This window comes from Pleurodeles waltl, chromosome 3_1, assembly GCF_031143425.1.
Source record: "Pleurodeles waltl isolate 20211129_DDA chromosome 3_1, aPleWal1.hap1.20221129, whole genome shotgun sequence".
In the NCBI taxonomy this organism is placed as follows: domain Eukaryota; kingdom Metazoa; phylum Chordata; class Amphibia; order Caudata; family Salamandridae; genus Pleurodeles; species Pleurodeles waltl.
The window spans coordinates 517990764-518010241 of NC_090440.1; the positions used below are offsets into that span (position 1 = coordinate 517990764).

At 43.6% G+C, this 19478-nt stretch overlaps 1 protein-coding gene across 2 annotated transcripts in view; it reads right to left on the bottom strand.

Moving 5' to 3' along the window:
• ADAMTS17 (ADAM metallopeptidase with thrombospondin type 1 motif 17) overlaps positions 1–19478 on the bottom strand; it is a 1096962-nt gene that overhangs the window by 62105 nt on the left and 1015379 nt on the right. For both annotated transcript variants that reach the window (XM_069222781.1, XM_069222782.1), the window contains 2 exons: positions 16834–17038; positions 2707–2859 (listed from right to left, as the gene is read on the bottom strand). In XM_069222781.1, coding sequence (XP_069078882.1) covers positions 2707–2859; positions 16834–17038 — 358 coding nt within the window. The remainder of the gene's footprint in view (positions 1–2706; positions 2860–16833; positions 17039–19478) is intronic.

Below are 19478 nucleotides of genomic sequence, written 5' to 3' on the forward strand. Positions count from 1 at the left end.
AAAGGCGTGACATTTGTACCCTATCGCTCCTAGGCATTATGTTTGAAATATAATATGCCAGAGCTGGGAATTACTGTATCTCAAGGAAGTTACAAGTAGGAATTTTGCTGATCAAGGAGAAAGAATGAAAACACAACCACTTCCACCTTAGATGATGACAGATTGTCTTTCTAAAACATTTCAAATACACAAACATTAAAAGAAATGGCATAAACTGTCTTAATTGTATGTACAATGCAGGTGTAAAAATAGCTTTTGAAAAACATTACTATCCCTCCATTCCCATGTAGCTCCAGATTTTCTACCCCAATTACTGACAATTTCTTACAGTCGTAATATACACAACAAAATACACCAATTCTGTGACTTAAAAAGACATCAGGTTTGTGCATATACAGTTTTGGTTGAGCTCACCGCACTACTGTTTTCAGGGCCCCGCTCTTCTACTGTAACATTTATTTTAGATGTCCAAGCAAGCCTGCTCTACTTAATAATAACAAGGCATCAAAACTGACAATACCACTAGATGGCGATAGAAACTGCAAGTTTACTACCCAGCCCGCAAAGTCGTCTGATATGCCTTGTCTCGGTCCATATCTGGACATACCCCCACATTCCTGTACAGGGGTGATGGTCAAGTCCTTCTATACATATTTATGTCATGGCAGAGAAACTAATTGTGGTCCAATAACAAGTAATTTAGAGCACCGGTAGTAATAAACACATATTCACATGTTACTATGGTGCAAGGTCAAATTCGAGTTTACAAGAGTACAGCAGAAGTGACATGAGCAGAATACTTTTTACTTTCTCATAAGATACTTGGAATAATTAGGTTTTACATGAAAACAACTCTCCTAATAGTCAGATAGCTACTGAGTGTGATTTTAGTTTAACCCCTTGCATTCTAGTTTTTATTAAATACATTTGTTAAAAGAAATAGACATGACAAATGTTGTGGCATAAACCATATATGCAGATGCCCAGAGTACAATGTGCTATTTATTGACATTATTAAGGGAGGGGTATCATTACTCTCGAGAGGCTTTGCGTCTTGCGAGGTATGGCCACTCCTCACACCCAAACTAATATTAAAAAACACTCTTTGTATCTTTCTCTCCCTCTCCAGATAGATAGATAGCACAGTCAGCATCCATTGTGTAGTTATAATTAGGTCAGAGTTTCCATTGAAAAGATGTTTTTTGTTTTCGTAATAATTGGCCAATTGAAGGAATATGCATGAAACATTCAAACAAAATCTAACCAACTTGAGTTTGGCATTGCATGTTTCAGGCAAATACATCAAGAGGTGTGCAGGAAGGCAGTGATGGTATAAAAGTAGCATTTCCCATTTTAACTCCCACAAGAACATTTGCTCTACGATACAGAAAAAATGCTGAATCGAATTACAGCAAACATGAAAATAGACATTTACTAAAAGAAGTGCCTATGCTTCATTTGGTGTAAATCCATTCATTAGTTTTCGAGAAGTGAGTATTTAAAATGTTTTAGGGTGGTCTTGAAAGGAATAAAATGTTAGAAATGTCTGGATCATTAGCCCATAGACTGCCTGCAACCCCACCGACTGCGGTGTTGGGCACAGGGCCTGGCCGAAGGTGGTTGGATGTAGTATTATATGTCAAAATGGGTGAAGTGCGACTTCTGCACTCCCTTCACCCTGGACTCTGCACAGCTTTTCATCCACTGTTCCCATTCCACCAACATCTTTCACAGTAGAGTAGGATGGTGTTCTTAAGACATTTTCTAACTAACTGAATTCTGAAAATTAGCCCAGATACCATTTCCCAATAACAGCTTAGGCACTAACCTTTTAAGGGTTGCCATTTTGAAATGTAAAATGTTTCACATTGGCATTAAATTAAAAATATTTCTTTATTTTCAATGAATCATACATGAAGCCTTTTGGAGTAGAAGAAAGTCAGATAGTAATCTTTTCAGAAGGACCAAGCAGAGAAAAACAGAGCAACAAGAACAGAAGGAAGGAGTGAAGTGAGCACAGAGTCAACAAATAGTATGTAAGGTTTTGCTTCACTACACTCATGTTTTTGAACAAATAGCAGACCGAGAAGATTTGTTTTGGATTATATATTTTAGGTCTTTTTACAAAAGAAAATAATTTTGCTTTTAATAATAAACAGTCTCTATCTTAGCAAAATTACATGATTTTTGTCCTAATTATGAGTTTGGTTGTCGTGAGACCGACAAACTCGCTGTGGCGGTCAGAATGCTACACTCCTGGAGGTCGGACCACCAGGAGACCGTCGCCTGCACTGGGATCAGGGATCCTGACAGGTTGGAAGCGGTTTCCACCAGTCTTTACATGGCGGGGTCCCTGCCATGAAAAGGCTGGTGGAAAGGCAGTGCTTGGGGGCCACGGAGGGCCCCTGCACTGCCCACGACTATGTCATAGGCAGTACAGGGGCTCCCCTGCCAGCACCCTTGGAAAGCACACTGTCTGTTATCACAGACAGTGCGTATTCCGAAGGTGCTGTGTGCTACTTCTCTAGACCACGACCTGGGGATGAAAGGCCAGTGACAGGAGCTGCTTGCCTTGAGGCGTTGTGGACTAAGCTCCGATACTAGGGGTGCACCACCAATGAAAGAACTGTGGAACTGTGGTCTGTGGGTCACCACTAGGATCCTTCAAAGCCCTTGCTGTGAAACACTCTTCCCACTGAGAGTTACCTTGGACCATTCCCCAGTTTTCCACTCATAGCAGCCTGTATGGTCTTCACACTCGTCCTCATCCCGGGGTCTAGTCGCTGCATCACATTTTCCTTGAGAATTGGTGCAGGTGACGGTCCTCCTTTTGGTGCCTGTGCCACAGTCCACTGAACACTGTAAAGAAAGACATAGGTAAGCAAAGTGCACACAGGCCTGGGGGATGAGGAGGAAATGGCATTGTTACCAGCAGACGCAGGAACAAATGCCATTAACAGGGGCACAAAGAGTCTTTGGTGTGGACATTAACAGGCACAAGCAAGCACAGACAAGGGATACAAATATGTACAGGCAAGAACACAGATATGGGTACACACATGCATGGGCACAGACTGGTACTGCCATGAGGAGGAGTTAGCATGAACACAAAACATACACTGGTATGGGCACTACGTAGGACAGGCATGGGTACAAACAGCTGCTGATGAATGGGGGCAAGCCTGCATAGATAACACAGGAACCATCATATGCCCAACCATCTATTACTATGGGCTTAATTCTTCAGGGCTAAGTACCTTACTCTAACCATAACACAATGCCATGTGACGCCAACTGAGAAGAGAGGGTCGGAGTATGTGGGTTATCCTGCTGCTCTATGGAGTGTGGTACAGCAGGCACCTCCCAGGAGTCAGCAGGAGCTAGGCCTGTGCTATTGTCAAAGGATGCTGGGATGTAAAGATTACTTTTCAGGGGGACTCAAGAGTCTCTCCACAAATGTATCTGCAAATGGTGTATGTGAAAGTACAATAGACCAATGGACTTAGGTGACACATCTTCACATTTAAAGATAATCTCCGAATGAGGATAGGAATAACCCATGTTTCTGCAGAATTCCAATGCAATGTGCAAAGTGTTTAGATATTCCTATTTAAGTTAGTAACTGGAAACCTGGCAGCAGCGGAGAAGCACTGGCGTAACAAAACTTGAGGGGGCCCCCTGCAAAGTACAGGGAGCCCCCCTCCCTCTGACTCACTCAGGAGCTGAGACCCCCAACTTCATCGACCAGCAACAGAGTCTCTTAAGACCATGCCACGGCGCTCACCTGGACGGACCACTACATTGTACACTTCACATTCACATCAGCCCATTACAATGCAGCCAGGCAGCACACACCTCCCGCCGGAGCTGAAGCAAGGTATCCAAAGCCCAATGGTGTGACACCCTCAACACTCACCACTCAGACATCCTGGACACGGCCGTCAGAAATTTCACCACGTAGATCTCAAACAGCGCAGACAATCACCACCAGCAAACTGAACCAACCCAACAGTCACACCAAGCAAGCTAGCTGATATTCCCTAGAACTTAGAACCACCAAGTGCAGGTGCAAAACTAGCCCTAGCCACCCGCATACAAACCAGCTCCAACCACAGCAAAAAACTTTTCAAGATTTTCAAAGAATTCTCCCTCTCATCCACATCAGAGAACTCCACCACCCCTTCACAGAACCTGTGCGACTCTCTTGCTGACTTTTTCTATGATAAAACAGCCAACACCTACAAAAACTTCTCTCCCCAACCCTCTGTTGCCACCACTATCAATCTTCTAAGCTCCTCAGACCTCCCCACCAACTGTACTATCACCAACTGGAAACATCTCAGTATGCAGAACTCTGTTGACCTCATGAGATCAATCCACTCTGGATCCCTCACGGACCCTTGCCCTTACCACATGTTTAAGGTAGGCATCAGCACCATCGCCAGCAAACTCACTGACATCCTCAACTCCTCAATCAGCGCAGCTACCTACCCGGAAGACTGGAAACATACAGGAGTCAATCCCCTGCTCAAAAAAACCTCTGCCAATCCCAACAAACTCAAAAACTACTGGCCGATCTTCCTGCTCCCGTTCACAGCAAAGTTCTTGAAAAAGCCATCAATCAACAGCTTCCGACCTACTTAGAGGACAACAATCTCCTGGACACTTCACAATCTGGCTTTCGCACTAACCACAGCATGGAATCTTCCCTGCTCGCCACCACGGGCGACATCAGACACCTCCTAGGAAACTCTGCAGCCCTCTTCCTCCCCGACCCCTCTGCAGCCTTCAACACTGTTTCCCACCAGACACCGCTCACTAGGCTCCACCTAAAAGGAATCAGAGGAAAAACCCTTAAATGGATAACCTCTTTTCTATCAGACAGAACTCAGAGAGTCCAGCTCCCGCCCTTTACCTCAGAGCCCAAAGACATCATCTGTGCATCCCCCAGACATCATCACTCAGCCCCACCCTCTTCAACACCTACATGACCCCACTGGCCAACATCATCAGAAGCCACAGACGCGACATATTCTCCTACGTTGACAAAACGCATCTCATCCGTGTGCTCTCCAAAGACACCTCCACAACGAAATCCAACTTCAACAAATGCATAAAAGGCGTCGCAAACTGGATGAAGGACAGATGCCTCAAACTTGACATGGATAAAATGGAGGTATTAGTGTTCTGTAACACTGCCTCACCTTAGGGCGACTTCTGGTGGTCAGACGAGCTGGGACCACCCTCACCAGCCCCATGAACCACGACAGAAACCTAGGGATTATCATAGACAACAAACTAAACATAAATTGCCAGGTCAACGCAGTCTCCTCTGCCTGCTTTCTCATCCACTGAATGCACAGCAAGAGCTTCTAATGGCTCCCTCTTAAAACCAGCTGTACCGTCACACAAGCCCTCCAAAATATTCAACTAGGCTACGACGACATGCTCTATGGCTGACTCTCCACTGCACTCATGAAGTCTTTAAATCATCCAGAGGCCAGCTGACAGACTCATCCTAGACCTCCCGAAACAAACCCACATCACCCCCACCAATGAAACCTCCACTGGCTCCCCATACACAAATGATGCCAATTCAGGCTCCTGGCGTTCGCTTGCAAATCCCTGCATGACCTAAGAACATCTTGCCTCAACCACCTCTTGAACTTCCACCACCCCTCCAGACTCCTTCGCTCTGCCTCACTCTCACTTGCAATTACACTATGAATTCACTGCATCACCTATGGTGGTCGCTCTTTCTCATACCGAGCTGCAAAGGCCTGGAACAGTCCCCCCCCCTCAATACCCCATTCCTCACCTAAGAGCATCACCCTCCATTCAGGAGTTCAGAAGAGGTCTCAAGATGTGGCTGTTGGAAGAAGACCGATGCAGCTTTAACAGTGCCTGGATACCCTCCCCGGCGATTTGTGTGCTTTCTAAATCCAATGAATGATAGATCGATCAGGCCAGGGTACTGTGCTGAGGGGCCCCTCCACATCGCAGGGGCTGCGGGGGCCTTTGTTATGACGCTGTGAAGCAAGAGCTTAACAAACAGCTTCAGAGAACTGAGATAAGCATGGTACACTTGGTTTACGTAGATCATATGACTATTCCATTGCTATTGGAGTCAACTATTCAGCATAACACATCAGTAAATGATCCCAAGGGATACCCATTTCCCCCCAAGGATGAGGGGTTTACATTAAAGGGAATCAGTCATAAGAGTTTATGTACAGATTGTAGGCACGTCCCCTGTTAAAGGGGGGGGAGGGTTGGAGGGTGAGCATGTGGTAGGACATTTCCTTAGCTACAAGCAGTACGCTTGTTACATACATTGTGTGCTTTTTGTATTTGCAGTGTGACTGGTAGGTATGAAAATGTCCTGGTTCTTTCCTGATGGAGAAGAAGTTTACCTACAACACTACATAGTGCATCACCAATGATTTACGGAGTTAAAAGGACATAGGCAATGATTAGGTGTAGAAGTGTTGGCAATGTTTGGGTAACCAGTAGGTTAGTTAATTCAGTTCTTGAACAAAAGATTTCAGATTGGCAAATGTTAACTTCCCAATGCAGGCTTATGTTTGTGTGCTCCAGATACAGTTTCTCAGTCTTTCAATCTCATGCCCCTGGTATTTGTTCATCGGCGATGCGGTTTGGTGTGATGTGGGATGGTGCACTTGTCCAGGCTGCACCGTTGGCGTCTTTGTCAGCAGCAAGGGACAGCAGATGGGGGTCTCACTCCTTACTCTTGTCAGTGGCAGGCATGTTTGACCAGTGCTTGAATTTGGCAGTTTGCCTATCCAGCAGGTTGCACTGAGTTCAGTTGATATCCCTTTAACTCTGGAAGATCAGCTGTCATACAAACACCAGCCGTGACCTCACATTTTCTCTTAAAGTACTCTGCAACACACTCCCTACCTTGGTCAAGAATAATATAGAACTGGGACAAAGTGCGGTGGCTTGGGTCGCACTTTTATACTCTTTTTCCAGACGATTCATTTTCTAAGGTGCTGGAACCGGTTTGAGGTTGTTCCTGTTCAAATGTAAGTTTTTATCTGCAGTGCAGACACAGCTTTTGGGCAAATTGATCTCTCTCAGATCAGGTAGTGGTAATGCAGACAAGCATGGGTGCAATGAAGTGTTAAGACTGCACCTGACTGTCATCAGCCTTCCTAAAGTAGCTATCAGGGAAGATAAAATGGCAGACCTTGTCAACAACCTTCCTCGTCCTCAACAAAAGAATCTGCTGCTTATCCCCTTACCCTAACTAACAAATAAATGGCAGTGCTCGAAAAGGACTAATCAGCAATCCCCTGATAAAAATGTCCTGACAGAATTTCTAAGGCTAGCACTGTCTCCAACCTCTCTCACTTCAGTGTCTTGGTCTCTATACTCCAGTTTCAGGCATGCAGGCAATACACTTCCACTGCCTGGGGTGCTGTTTCCTACAGTGGCATAGCGTGGGGGGTGCAGGGGGGGCCGGCCGCACCGGGCGCAACATCTTGGAAGAGACTCGAGTGCTAAAATCCACGGGTTAGGGGGCACAAATTACTTGCCTTGCCCCGGGTGCTGACAACCCACGCTACGCCACTGGTTTCCTATTCTCCATTGTGTGCCTTGCTAAACCAAAGGAAATCAAAAATGGATCACACTGACCCAGCAAACAGACTCTCAACATCAACATAAAGTACTACTACCAATATCACCATCAGTCAACATGCACTGGGAATGTCAGTGCAAAGGTCTGGTGTTACATCTTAGGAGAACTTTAACATGTGATGGGCTGGTGGGCAACACTCCCACCTTAACATAAAAAAGGTCTACTCAGAACTATCAGTATGCTGCCAACACGACTTCATGTCAATAAGCCAGGACATGGACAGTAATCCCATGTCAATAAAAGAGGCCATGCTTGGTTCAGCTCTCAGGTAGTCGTAGAACATGGTCTGGACCTTGCATTCACCATGAACAAGCCATATTCTCAGCATACATGCTACATTAGCGTGAGACCTGGGTCAACAGAAGTCAGGATATCAGTTTCACATGCTGTTGGGTAGCTCTGGGCAGGAGGGGTACATACTTTTTACCATCAAGGGGACATTGCTTTTTCCAACAGTAACATATTGCACTTAATAAGTAAACAAACAAAAATATTTACAGGCAGTGCATAATCACATAAACAGTGATTCCTGCAATACGTATTTCACCTCTAACACCATAGTGCAAAGTAATATTCTGGCAAGACCCGAGGAGCCTATTTTACTTCCAGTCTTGTTGATTTTCAAACACAATAGCCAGTTAAACAAAACATTTTTCATAAATACTGTTTTAATTGACTTTGAAACACTAAGACTCAATTGCACCAATCCGTAATGCCCCAGGCTACATAATTGCTGTTGTGGTCGTACAAAGTGCCTTTTCTTGCTGTTCAACCAATTAAGTGCCTCATTTTCATTTATACATTTCTATGTGTATTTGTTATGCTTTAGAAATAATAATGTATTGTTTTGATTTGTTAATGATATGAATTTATCACCAAATAATTTTGGTCTGTGCATGGGTATATCCAGGGCCGGCCTTAGCACTGGTGGCGCTAGTGCAACAATGTTTATTGGCACCCCCTACCTCCCCCCCCCCAATGACCACCACTGCCAGGGATTGCCTCACTACCACCTTTTAACAGTTCCCCTCAAAACTTGATCTCTCTCCAGGCAGAAGATTAATCAACAGAGTTATCTTGACATTTTTATTGTTGCCTGGAAATTGCTGGAGGCAATGAATACTGCAGCAGGTGCTTTTAAAATCATAATATTCTTGCAAACACAGCGCCCCCAACTGCGGTGGCACCGGTTGCACCGCCCTAGAGCCGGCCCTGGGTATATCAGTCAAACTACTGTCTGGTGTCCCATGTGGCTATTTCAGTTTGTGTGCTGCAGCGTTCTTGGAGACCAATACCTGAAGCAAGTGCTTAAGTAACACTGCACTTTTGTCCACCAATGCAGGAGCCCGTGGACGTCTTATATTGGTGCTCACCAGCCCATCCTCAGGGAGACTGCAACTGACTTGATAGGACTTTCACATGCATGCTCCAGGTCTAATGCACAACACAGAGGGCCTATTCACAAAGCCATGTCAGAGTATGTAAAATAGTGCACTTGTGGTACTCTTTAACATACTCTCACATGTTTTTGTGAATTGGCTCTGAAATCACGGAATATTCAATATGGTTAGCCCAAACGAAACGACTGTGCCCTATTTGCACCTTTACTAATAGGGAGTTGGACGTTTTCGAGTCAATCCACATAGTAATGTAAGGGTTTGTAAAATAGTCATGTAATACTACTTTCTGCATTTATAAGTGATTTTGTGAATTGGCCCCACTCTTTTCTGATGCTCAGTCTCGTTACAATTGCCTCCTTAAATGTACTTTGAAAATGTCAGGCTACAGTTTGCCAAGTTTTTGAATCTGAAACATTTACAACGAGGACAGCTGCTCTCACATGTAGATAAAGGAAAGTGAAAGGGGAAGCAACACACCCAATATGCAATAAATAAATATGCAAAATTACAGTTCTATTGAAATGGACAGGAGGAAGAGATGTTCGGCCATAATTTACACGATTTTATTGATAATTCTGTTTTCTTTTCTGTTTGCAGTGAAATCGAAAGCAAAATATACTGGCAGGTCAGAGGCATTGCCTTTCTGTTTCCTCTAATACCCTTACTGCTCTTAGTGGCAGAACAGGCACATCGCCACTAAAAACGACAAGACTCTCCAAAGATTTCCAATGTTACTAGTGTGATGGCTAAACTGAAACATGCTCAAAAAAGAAAAGGATCATCTGCAGATAGGGTTTATTTGATTTCTGACGCAGGCAGACCAAACCCGAGGGGAGTTACATTGTAAAGGGAGAGTGGTTCTCAGCCACAAACAAACCTCCAGCCAGGAAATAGATGAATTAGCTACGAAAAGTGAGTGGTCGTAGAGCGAAACGATGATATAGTGATGATCTATTGACAGCAAAAGACGTGTTACTAGTTTTAATGCTTGTGAATGATTGTCTAATTTTGGAGAGATTCACAATGGGAGGTTTCGGGTCAATGGTAACAAAATTGAGGGGGGTCCAAGCACAGTACATGGAGGGGTCCCCTTAGGGCTGTCAGGCCAGGGCACTGTGTTGAGGGCCCCTGGGAGCTCAGCAACTCCGTACCCCCCCCCCCCCCGGCACCCCGGGGGCTGCGGGGGGCATCATTACGCCACTGTCTCGGGTTCGAGATGGCATTCTGTTTTTTGCTGGCGGCATCAACTGCTGCCTTGGACAAGGAGAGTGGTGTGTTTTTCCATACCAGTGCTGATTCCATCTTCTGTTGGTGGTGTGACACCCAGATTTTTGTCAGAGGTGTTGGCCACTTTCCCTTGTTGGTGTCGACTGGTGCAGAAAGTGAAGAGTCGGGGCATCTTTCCTTCCTTTCGGCACCATGTTGTTTCATGAAAGTGAACTTTACTGTTTTGTCACCCGTTCCTTAAATTGTGATATCTTTTGAATCTATCTGTATTTTGCTTTTTTGGAAAGTTTTCTTCCTTCTAAACTTTAGGTTCAATTTTTCTAATCTAAGATGGCCTCCTTGAATTTCCTGAAGTCAGGCAGCACTTCCTTTTTTCCTTTCCTAAATAAGTAGCTCTGGACTGCCCCGAGTCCATTTCAGCATTACTGTACTTGTTGTTCGGCCTGGAAGTGTTAAGAGCTGTTTCTCTTTTCAGATCCTTGGATTCTGTAAGCCAGTGTTGGTCTGTTGCCTGAATTCTCAGAGGTTTTCTTTTCACAGTTCACTAGTTTTTTCCTCTGAGGAACTAGAATTTTTTCCAACAGCTCTTCCTACTTTTACCATGTCTCAGCTAAAAAATAATTTAGAGTTGGGAGAAGTTAAGGGGAAGGCCACACCATATCTTGGTACCTATAGAACACTGCTATGAGCCTTACCAGAAAGACCAGCTATTTACATATAATGTATATTTCTCACACCATAACAGAATGTTCTGGCGTTGTTGACACCTTGGAATATGTTGGGCACCAGAAAAGACAAATATATAAGAGACTCTTGAAACTCCTTACAGATAATAATACAGGATGAAACACTACTGAGATAGTAGGCAGTGTGGGTGAACCTTTGTTTGAGCCTTCATCTATACAACATTCTCTGTTACTGGAATGGTGATCTTCACACCAGGTAGATTTTGAAGTTATATACATACTCCCATATACAAATCTATTTATAGCAGATTTAAGGTGAAATTGGCTATACTCACTATTCCTGACGATACAATTGTTACACTCGCCATAGTCTAAAATACTAATGTTCCATTCTAGACACAGAAAAGGAAAAAAAGAGAATTGGTAGGGGTGGTCACCCATCACTACAAACTACTAGATACAATTGATCCAAATTGAAAAATATTCCACTTAGTGGAAATAACTAAACAAGGTGTATAGTCCATAATTCTGTGGAATTTTCGAATTGGATGCAAAAGGTAATTTGCTTGCCTGGCAATGGAAATGTGTCAATCTCTCAAGGATGAAAGGTCTCGTACTCAACACAGATACCAAACTGGGCAAATTAGCGTAATCTAAGGAAAGCTCTTCAGCTCCTGGTTTGCTTTTTGTGACCATGGTATGTCTGATATGCTACAGTACTTACTAACTTTCGCATCAAATGACTAACCACAATCCTCCATACGTAGAGGTTTTGTGTTAGGGTTTTTGGCAGGACCAGTAAAAAGAAGGGGCTCTCTACTAGCAACTAATGTGAGACAGCCAGGTCCATTCAACTAGACGAGGCAAAAATCACAGTTATTCTACCCTTTTTTCTGATATCGATACCATACATTTAGAAATATTTTGGGAGAATCTTAGGCAAGGCCATCCAACACATTATGTCCTACATTGTATAAAATAAAATAAAAAGATAACAGGTGTGTAGTGGGATATGTTGCAACAATGAGTAAACATTGCAGTCTCATTCTGCAAGATGTTCTAAGGCTTCTCACAAAAACTGATTGGTCAGGCGAATTTACCATAAGAGCCTTTTATTTCAAACCAGTGAACTGTGATTCTATAACTGTTGTAAACATGCTTCAAAATCTTAAGAGGAGCATCTCGTCTTCCACCAATTTGTGGATTTTTCTAGAATTTCACATTAAGTGACTACTAACCTCACTCTCAGCCTGTATAAAACCATTTTCATTTCCTTCTCATTTTTGTTCATTATATTTTAGTCGGTAATTGTCTTATTTCAGTATCCATTCCGACAATTCTTGAATCAAATTGAGGATATTTTGTGGTTCCTTTGTTACATTTCTGGTTTACTACTATAATAATATTTTGTGTGCACCAAGAAAACTGGGCTTACTATGTTGGGCAGTATATATGCAGAGTAGTACTGTTATTGATTGGTTGAATGCTGTGTTACTGTTTCTGTCCTCCACTTAACCATGATTTCTGAAAATATCGTTTACTTCCTGTTTTAACTACTCTACTAATTAAAGTGAACTAGCTTTGACACATGCCACTGGTCTCTGTCTCTTTATTAAAGTTAAACCTTTCCTTTCCTATCAGCTAAAACAACCCTCATATTCATGCAGTCAAAGCTATACATAGTCCCACTGATGTACATGAACGAAATGTTGCACATGTATCCAAAGCTGCACATGAACTCGTTGTACAGTGAATTGGTGACAAAGTTATAATTGGGCTGCGTGTGTTTTCAGTGCCACACATATACCGAATACACCACACGTACCAAGTGTTATACATGTCTTTAACACTGTGCATATACCAAGCACATGTACACGGTCCTTAAAGTACATACAGAGCTGTAAATGTGCAAAGTGCTCTATCGGTACAAAGTGCAGTAAATGTGCTTGTTATTTAACACATACTTTACTGCACATGCACTGGGTAAAGTAAAAGTACTAAGTGCTGTATAGGAGTCAAGTGCTAAATATACACTCGCTCAAAACACATAGTTAACACTTTACATAGTTGGGGTGGATGTGCCCTGGTGCGAAGCGTGCGGAACTTCACCATTGTTAATACGGAACTCAAACACAAGCACCTATAAGAGATACAGTTAAAGATGAGAGCAAAACAAAAAAAACACTCTTCTCCAATGAGTAAAGAGAATCTTGCTATGTGCCGTGATAAATTAAATGAATTAGTGGAATTAGTGACAAAGGGTTTTATGCAGGGATGTGTGAAGTTTGGGAACCATTTGACTTGCAACGTCACATAGTGTTGTTTAACCTTCACGAGTTTCAAGAGGTGTAAAATTTGGGAAGTTTATGACAAATGGGCAAAGTTAGGCCCCGTTTACAACAGCAACAAATTTGACCTCTGCGGACAGCAGTGAACTAGCATCTATTGGCAGCCATCCTCTGTCAGGGTCCCAAACCCAACATGTTCCATAAAAACCCATACCCGCAAATGGCTCGCTGCTCATTTTGTCTCTCTTTGCTGCCCAGACAAGAAGTGGTTAATTTGTGCCAGTCGCCATAGACCAGCACATAGTTCTGGGGATGGCACTCTGTCACCTTATGCACTGTCACCGTCCTTCCTAATCAGAGCAGAAAAAGGAGCAGATTAACTCTTATTTGTTTCCTCAACAGACATGGAAATAGAAGAAGGACAACAAATATAGTGATCTTTCACCTTTATGGTGTATTGAGAGCTCTTCCTCTATTTCTATGAACCACAATGGAAACATAAGTATTACTATGATTTTCTTGCTGTCTTCCGGCCAAGTGTTGCAGCATACAGACGTGGCCAAAGGCTGCCAGTAGTAGTGGCACTGGAGTTTAATTTATGGCCTTCCCCCACTACCTCACACCACCTCTTCCGAAAATGTTCAGGGAACGGCACTTACATATTTTTGCAAATTAAGCACTGACTGCAAGGTGTAATTATCTGAACCTTTGCCGTCTATGCACCATCTCCAGAGTTTCAGCCCTCCTGCTCACATCCCAACCTCTGCCTCCTGCGCCACCATACCATCAACCCCTCATTAACATTACAAGGTAGACCAATTATGCCAGCCATGAGTGGAGAAACTTTGCTTTTGTCAAGTTGGAAATCTTTAAATTCCTTTTCAAAAGAAGTTTCTATCACTGTAGACTAAGATTATTCCTTCATCTGCTCCTACTTTTATGATAATTTATCACAAGCCATCAAACATAGCATGCGGCTGGTATCCCACACACGATCAAAATATTTTTTGTGTCAAGCATCCACCAAATTGGAACTGGCTCACTAAAACTCTGATTATGCCAGCTCTCCGTACGTTTATGATGGTATTTTATAATTGAACACTTAAGGCTGCATTAAATAAGTGATTAGCAATATCAGAGGTTGGTGCTGTATGCACGTAGGTAGTACTTTGGTTTTTAGAAGGGGATGAAGATGCATTTGTGTCCCATTGTTCAATATGAGTCACTTGGGCACACATTTTGCATTCCTTCTGTGTGAGGAGGGCTGTGACCATGGTCCTAATGAATTAAGTAAATGTCTTAGCATGTGCACCTTTACCATACTACACACATAAGTGCATGGACACAAAAAGGTACATGCTAACTACAACATGATTAGTACTCTCGCCTATTAGCATGTCGCATGGGAAGGGGCATTGAAAATCCCAAGTATCCCATAGAGACTTGGGATAGGGGGAAGTTTGTCAGCTGCTGGAGGCACTTTTAACGTTCGCAGCTACAAAATCAGCTAGGTGGCATCCGCAATAGACTTCTCTTGCCATTTGCTTTACCATCACAGACTGGATACATTTCATATTCAGATCATGAACATGTTCTGCAAAAAGGTGAAAATGTAAAAATGTATAAAATTAGAGGCAGAAGGAAACAGTGTCAAAAGTCAATGATTCACAAAGTGCAGTAGGAGTCAGTCAGCATCCAGGGTAAGTCTTGAGACCACGGAGCTTCTCCAAATTCTGTTGTAGGAAGTAAAGGCACAGTTGGACCTGCTAGTTATTTGTCTAAAATCATCTTTAATGAACACTTGTAAATCCAGATTGCTTCAGAAGTCTTATGATGCTCTTGCACTATGCATTGCCTTTTGTAAAATCTTTGATGAACAATGCACACAGTGCTGGCTGTTTCTGGCTTTTCTGTGTTTTGAGTACACGCTATGTGCACCTTAAGTGGCTAAGGATACACTCAGACATAGGTCCTGTGCTCACTCTGCCACTGGACCCAAGCTGCAACTGCCTGATATGGCTCAAATAGGCCAAAGCTGATCTTCGTTTGCTTGTGTTCTGGTTCAGAGAGGACCTTGCTTGGCAGTTTGGGCTGAACTGTCCCTATTGGAGCAGGACCAATGCTGGTTTGCATATACTTGTGTCTAATCTGAGGTGGCATGATGGGCCAAAAAACATGCTTTGGACTGCTACCCTGAGTGCCTTTGGTTAGACAATTTGCAAACATTCCCCCATCACTTTTTGTGTGTTTGATGTTTCTATTGTAGACAGCTAGAGCTCTCTGGAAAACCTCATGTTATTAATTCTTCAAAAAACAGGACAGTAAGAAGTAGTACAAAGATAGAGTGGATTTTTGTTCAGTTTTCTTTAGCCGAATTGGCTTTCGTGTGCTTTTCACAGTTAACCATTGCCTATATGGCCTGTCCATCAAGGCAATATAATTTTCAGAATGATTACATTGTTCCACCTGTGTTGCCATTAGGTTTTGGTGATGGGGACATCAAGACGTCTTTTAATTATACTGCAGATGCTACACATAGCTTTTAATTGAGACAAAGTGTCTGTTCTTTGACGTATTTTCTTTGCTGACCCAATGACATTTTAATAGCTGATGTGTGCTTTATCATTTAGAAAGAAAGTGAGGTTGATTAACTAACCCTGTCATAAAGACACAGTGCTATTCATTAACTGTGCTTGAATGTTTATTTCGCTCTGCCGACATGATATCATGGGATTTACAACGTTTTTGTTCACATAGTAAAGTGCAGCTTAATTCTACTGATACAATCTGCTCAGCAAAGGGGCCCTCCTCCCACGTTCATACGGTTGTAGTCCAAAAGGATTCTTTGTTTTTACTTTCTCGGACAGCTAGGTGCAACATGCACAAAGTTGCCCAACTACTTGCCCACAACTTCCCTCGCATAAAAGCCAGACCTTTTTGCCAATTCTTGTTTTAGATTTGCGACATATTTTGTATTTTTGTGTTGATAGTGCGTAAAGCCCTCCGCATGATAATCATAACGGTAATAATAACAATGCCATCTGGACATCCTGAATTCTAAATCTTCAGTTCACATAATTGAGAATTTTGCATTAAAGCGTCCTATCTCTCTCTTGCCCCCTTTGCTTGTTGAACCACCAGCGGCAATCCTACTGGCCTTACTTTAGTGACAAGCCCCCACAGACCGCTGAGCACACACTAATCGCACCATCTTCACAGGCTACTCTCTCAGGGCAGCTGGAACTAAGATGGCGGCTCTGGAGATGTTGTGAGTCACTTACCAAGACATTTTACCACTGGTTAAAAGGGAGAGGGGGCACAGAAGCACCATTTGTAGACTTTGAGGGGGGTGCGGGGGGCAGAGTTAGATTGAGCCTAGGCGAATCCTGCAGAAAGCTTAACGTTAATGTGAAACTCTTCCTTGAAGGACAGATTTGGAATGGGCCATATTCAAAACTTAACATTCAACATTTCTGAAACCAGCACCAGATCTCTCCAGTCTTTCCGAGGCCCCTGCTGTAAGATCACAGAAGGGACGATGTGGCGAATTCTGCCATAGAATTGCTCACCTGCGACCATTCTGAGGCCTCCCAGATGGACAGGCAATCGTGCCCGCTGCAGCCCTGGACAGGGGGTGGCTTTGGGCCCTGGCAAAAGTGGTCTCTAGTGGTGACGTAAGTGCCATTCTGTAACTGGTAGACGCAGCTGACCTCCCGGTACTGCAGGCCGTTATCACAGGTAGCAGAGCAACGACTCCAATGGCCGATCAACCATCTGCAAGGCAAACATTTAAAAATTTTTGATTTTGGAGTCCTTTTTAAAGATGTATAATTATCCTATCTAGGATGAAAATTGAAGAGTTTTGTGAACATTTAAATACGTTTTTTTATTTTAAAAAAATCATAGCACTTTTATTAACCCCAGTCATCAAGTTTTTTTAAATCATAATTTTTCAAGAACAATGAGATTTTGTTACTATATTGGAGCTAACTGGGCGTTTTCTTAGGTTCTAGTTACCTGGATATCCAACATTCCACTGTATCTGGGCGCTTTGGGGTGGGGAAAGTGATCATTCAAATACAGGAGTGCCCCACATTGCTCCACTGTCTAGCTGAAGCAGACGGTGGGGTTGCAATGATGGGGAAAGTATTTGGAACCCGTCGGACAACTCTGCAGTGGCAATACCTTTAAGGGAGAGTGAAGCAAAGGTGGGAGCAGTGAGGGGGGGCTATGTTTATACAGGAACATAGGAACATGATGGAATGTTCAATAGTCATGGGAACACTTAGGAAGTGTTCAGGGGCCACACAAGGGCACAACAGTATAATAAGCATTGAAAGGGCCCTCATGGGCTTCTGGAGTTTGAAATGAGGGCATGGCAGTTATGACACCATTTACACTGGGATGGGTAGTGGCGAGAACATTGATGGTGCACCTGGATTTGGTGGGAGAATTGTAGGAATGCACAGCAGCCATGGCAGCATTGAAGATAGACTTACAGCCACAGAAGCATTGTACCAGCACTCAGATGAAGGGCCATGGATAAAATGCTCAAAGGCACTTTCTGAAAGCAGTTCCCACCCTAACATTCAAGGTCAGACTTCTGCATCCTATTTCCTAAGAAATCCTCTAAGTGTAAACCTTTTGGTGGGGCATCCCTCTGCACATCAGGCTTCTCTTGCTGGAATCTCTTCCTGCTACATCAGGGCCACAGACCCCCCTTCCATTTTAGCTTATGGCACAATTGCTTTCCAACCTCACAAGAATGCATTTGCTCTGAGCTGACTGTTGACTTCTTCCTCTACCACCTAACCTTCTACCATAATCATCCATGCCTGCAATGAGCACAACAACCGATGCCTGTTACATTGAGGACTGCACAAAATCCCCAAGCACATGAGTGGAGCACTCAGCAGTCAGAATGAGACTTCTTACAGTTGATGTACAAGTTACTTACCTTCTGTAACGATATATCTGGTAGAGACATATTCTAGCTGCAGATTCCTTACCTTAGAATTTCCCCCAGGCGTCAGACTGGATCTAGAGATTTGTCTTCCAGCAATACCCTTGCACGTTGTTAGGTGGCGTCGGTCGAATCCGCGGGCGTCATTGGCGTCGTAGTCACCGTGATGATGTCGGAAGTAGTACATAGACTCTGCCTTAGCACAGTGATGTCAGTTTCTTTTCAAGACTTTGCACGCCAAAGTTCAGAGCCGCGGAGAACACTGAAATTGGTGCGACAGAGCTAAGGCCACGAATGGGGAAGTCCTGTCCCTAGAAATCCCTTCACAAGTGGGGAAGATGGGTGGGTCGATAAGGATTCTGCACTAGAATATGTCTTTACCAAATATATCATTATGGAAGGTAAGTAACTTGTACATCTGCTAGAGACTTCCAGTTGCAGATTCCTTACCTTAGAATAGATACCCAAACAATGCCATCCTCAGAGGTGGGCTGCGGACCAAGATCATACTAGAAAGTCCTGCAGGACAGAACAACCAAAGTAGCCGTCCCTATGGACCCGACTTTCCAGGCAGTAATGTTTAGTAAACATGTGCAGGGATGCCCACGTTGCTGTCTGGCAGATATCCAGGACAGGAACTCCGCGTGCTAATGCAGTGGAAGTAGCAGTTGCTGTGGTGGAATGAGTGTGGAAGCCCTCAGGGGGTTGCTTCTTTGCCAAAGCGTAGCACATCTTGATGCAAAGAAGGACCCATCGCAAGATGGTATGGTTCTGCACCGCCTTACCTTTCTTCGCACCCACGTATCCAACATAGAGTTGATCGCCAACCCGGAAATCTTTAGTACCATTGAGATAGAACGCCAACACTCTTTTTGGATCCAGGCAGTGGCGTCTCTCCTTCTCATGAGAAGGATGTGGATGTGCGTAAAAAGTAGGTAAAGTGATGGACTGGCCTACATGAAAAGGTGTAACTACTTTGGGAAGGAACGATGCCCTAGTGCGTAACACCATTTTGTTAGGGTGCACAGACAAAAACACGACAAAAAGGTCGAAGCAGTCAAAAAATGAACAGAGTAGCTCTCTCCAGATCAGCGCGTGGCACGGAAAGAAAAGAACTGATATCACTGCGCCGAGGTGGCATCTATGTACTACTCCTGACTTCATCACAGCGAATACGATGCAACTGACGCCCGCAGAGTCGACCAACGCCATCTAACGACACAAAAGGATATTGCTCGAAGAAAAGTCTCC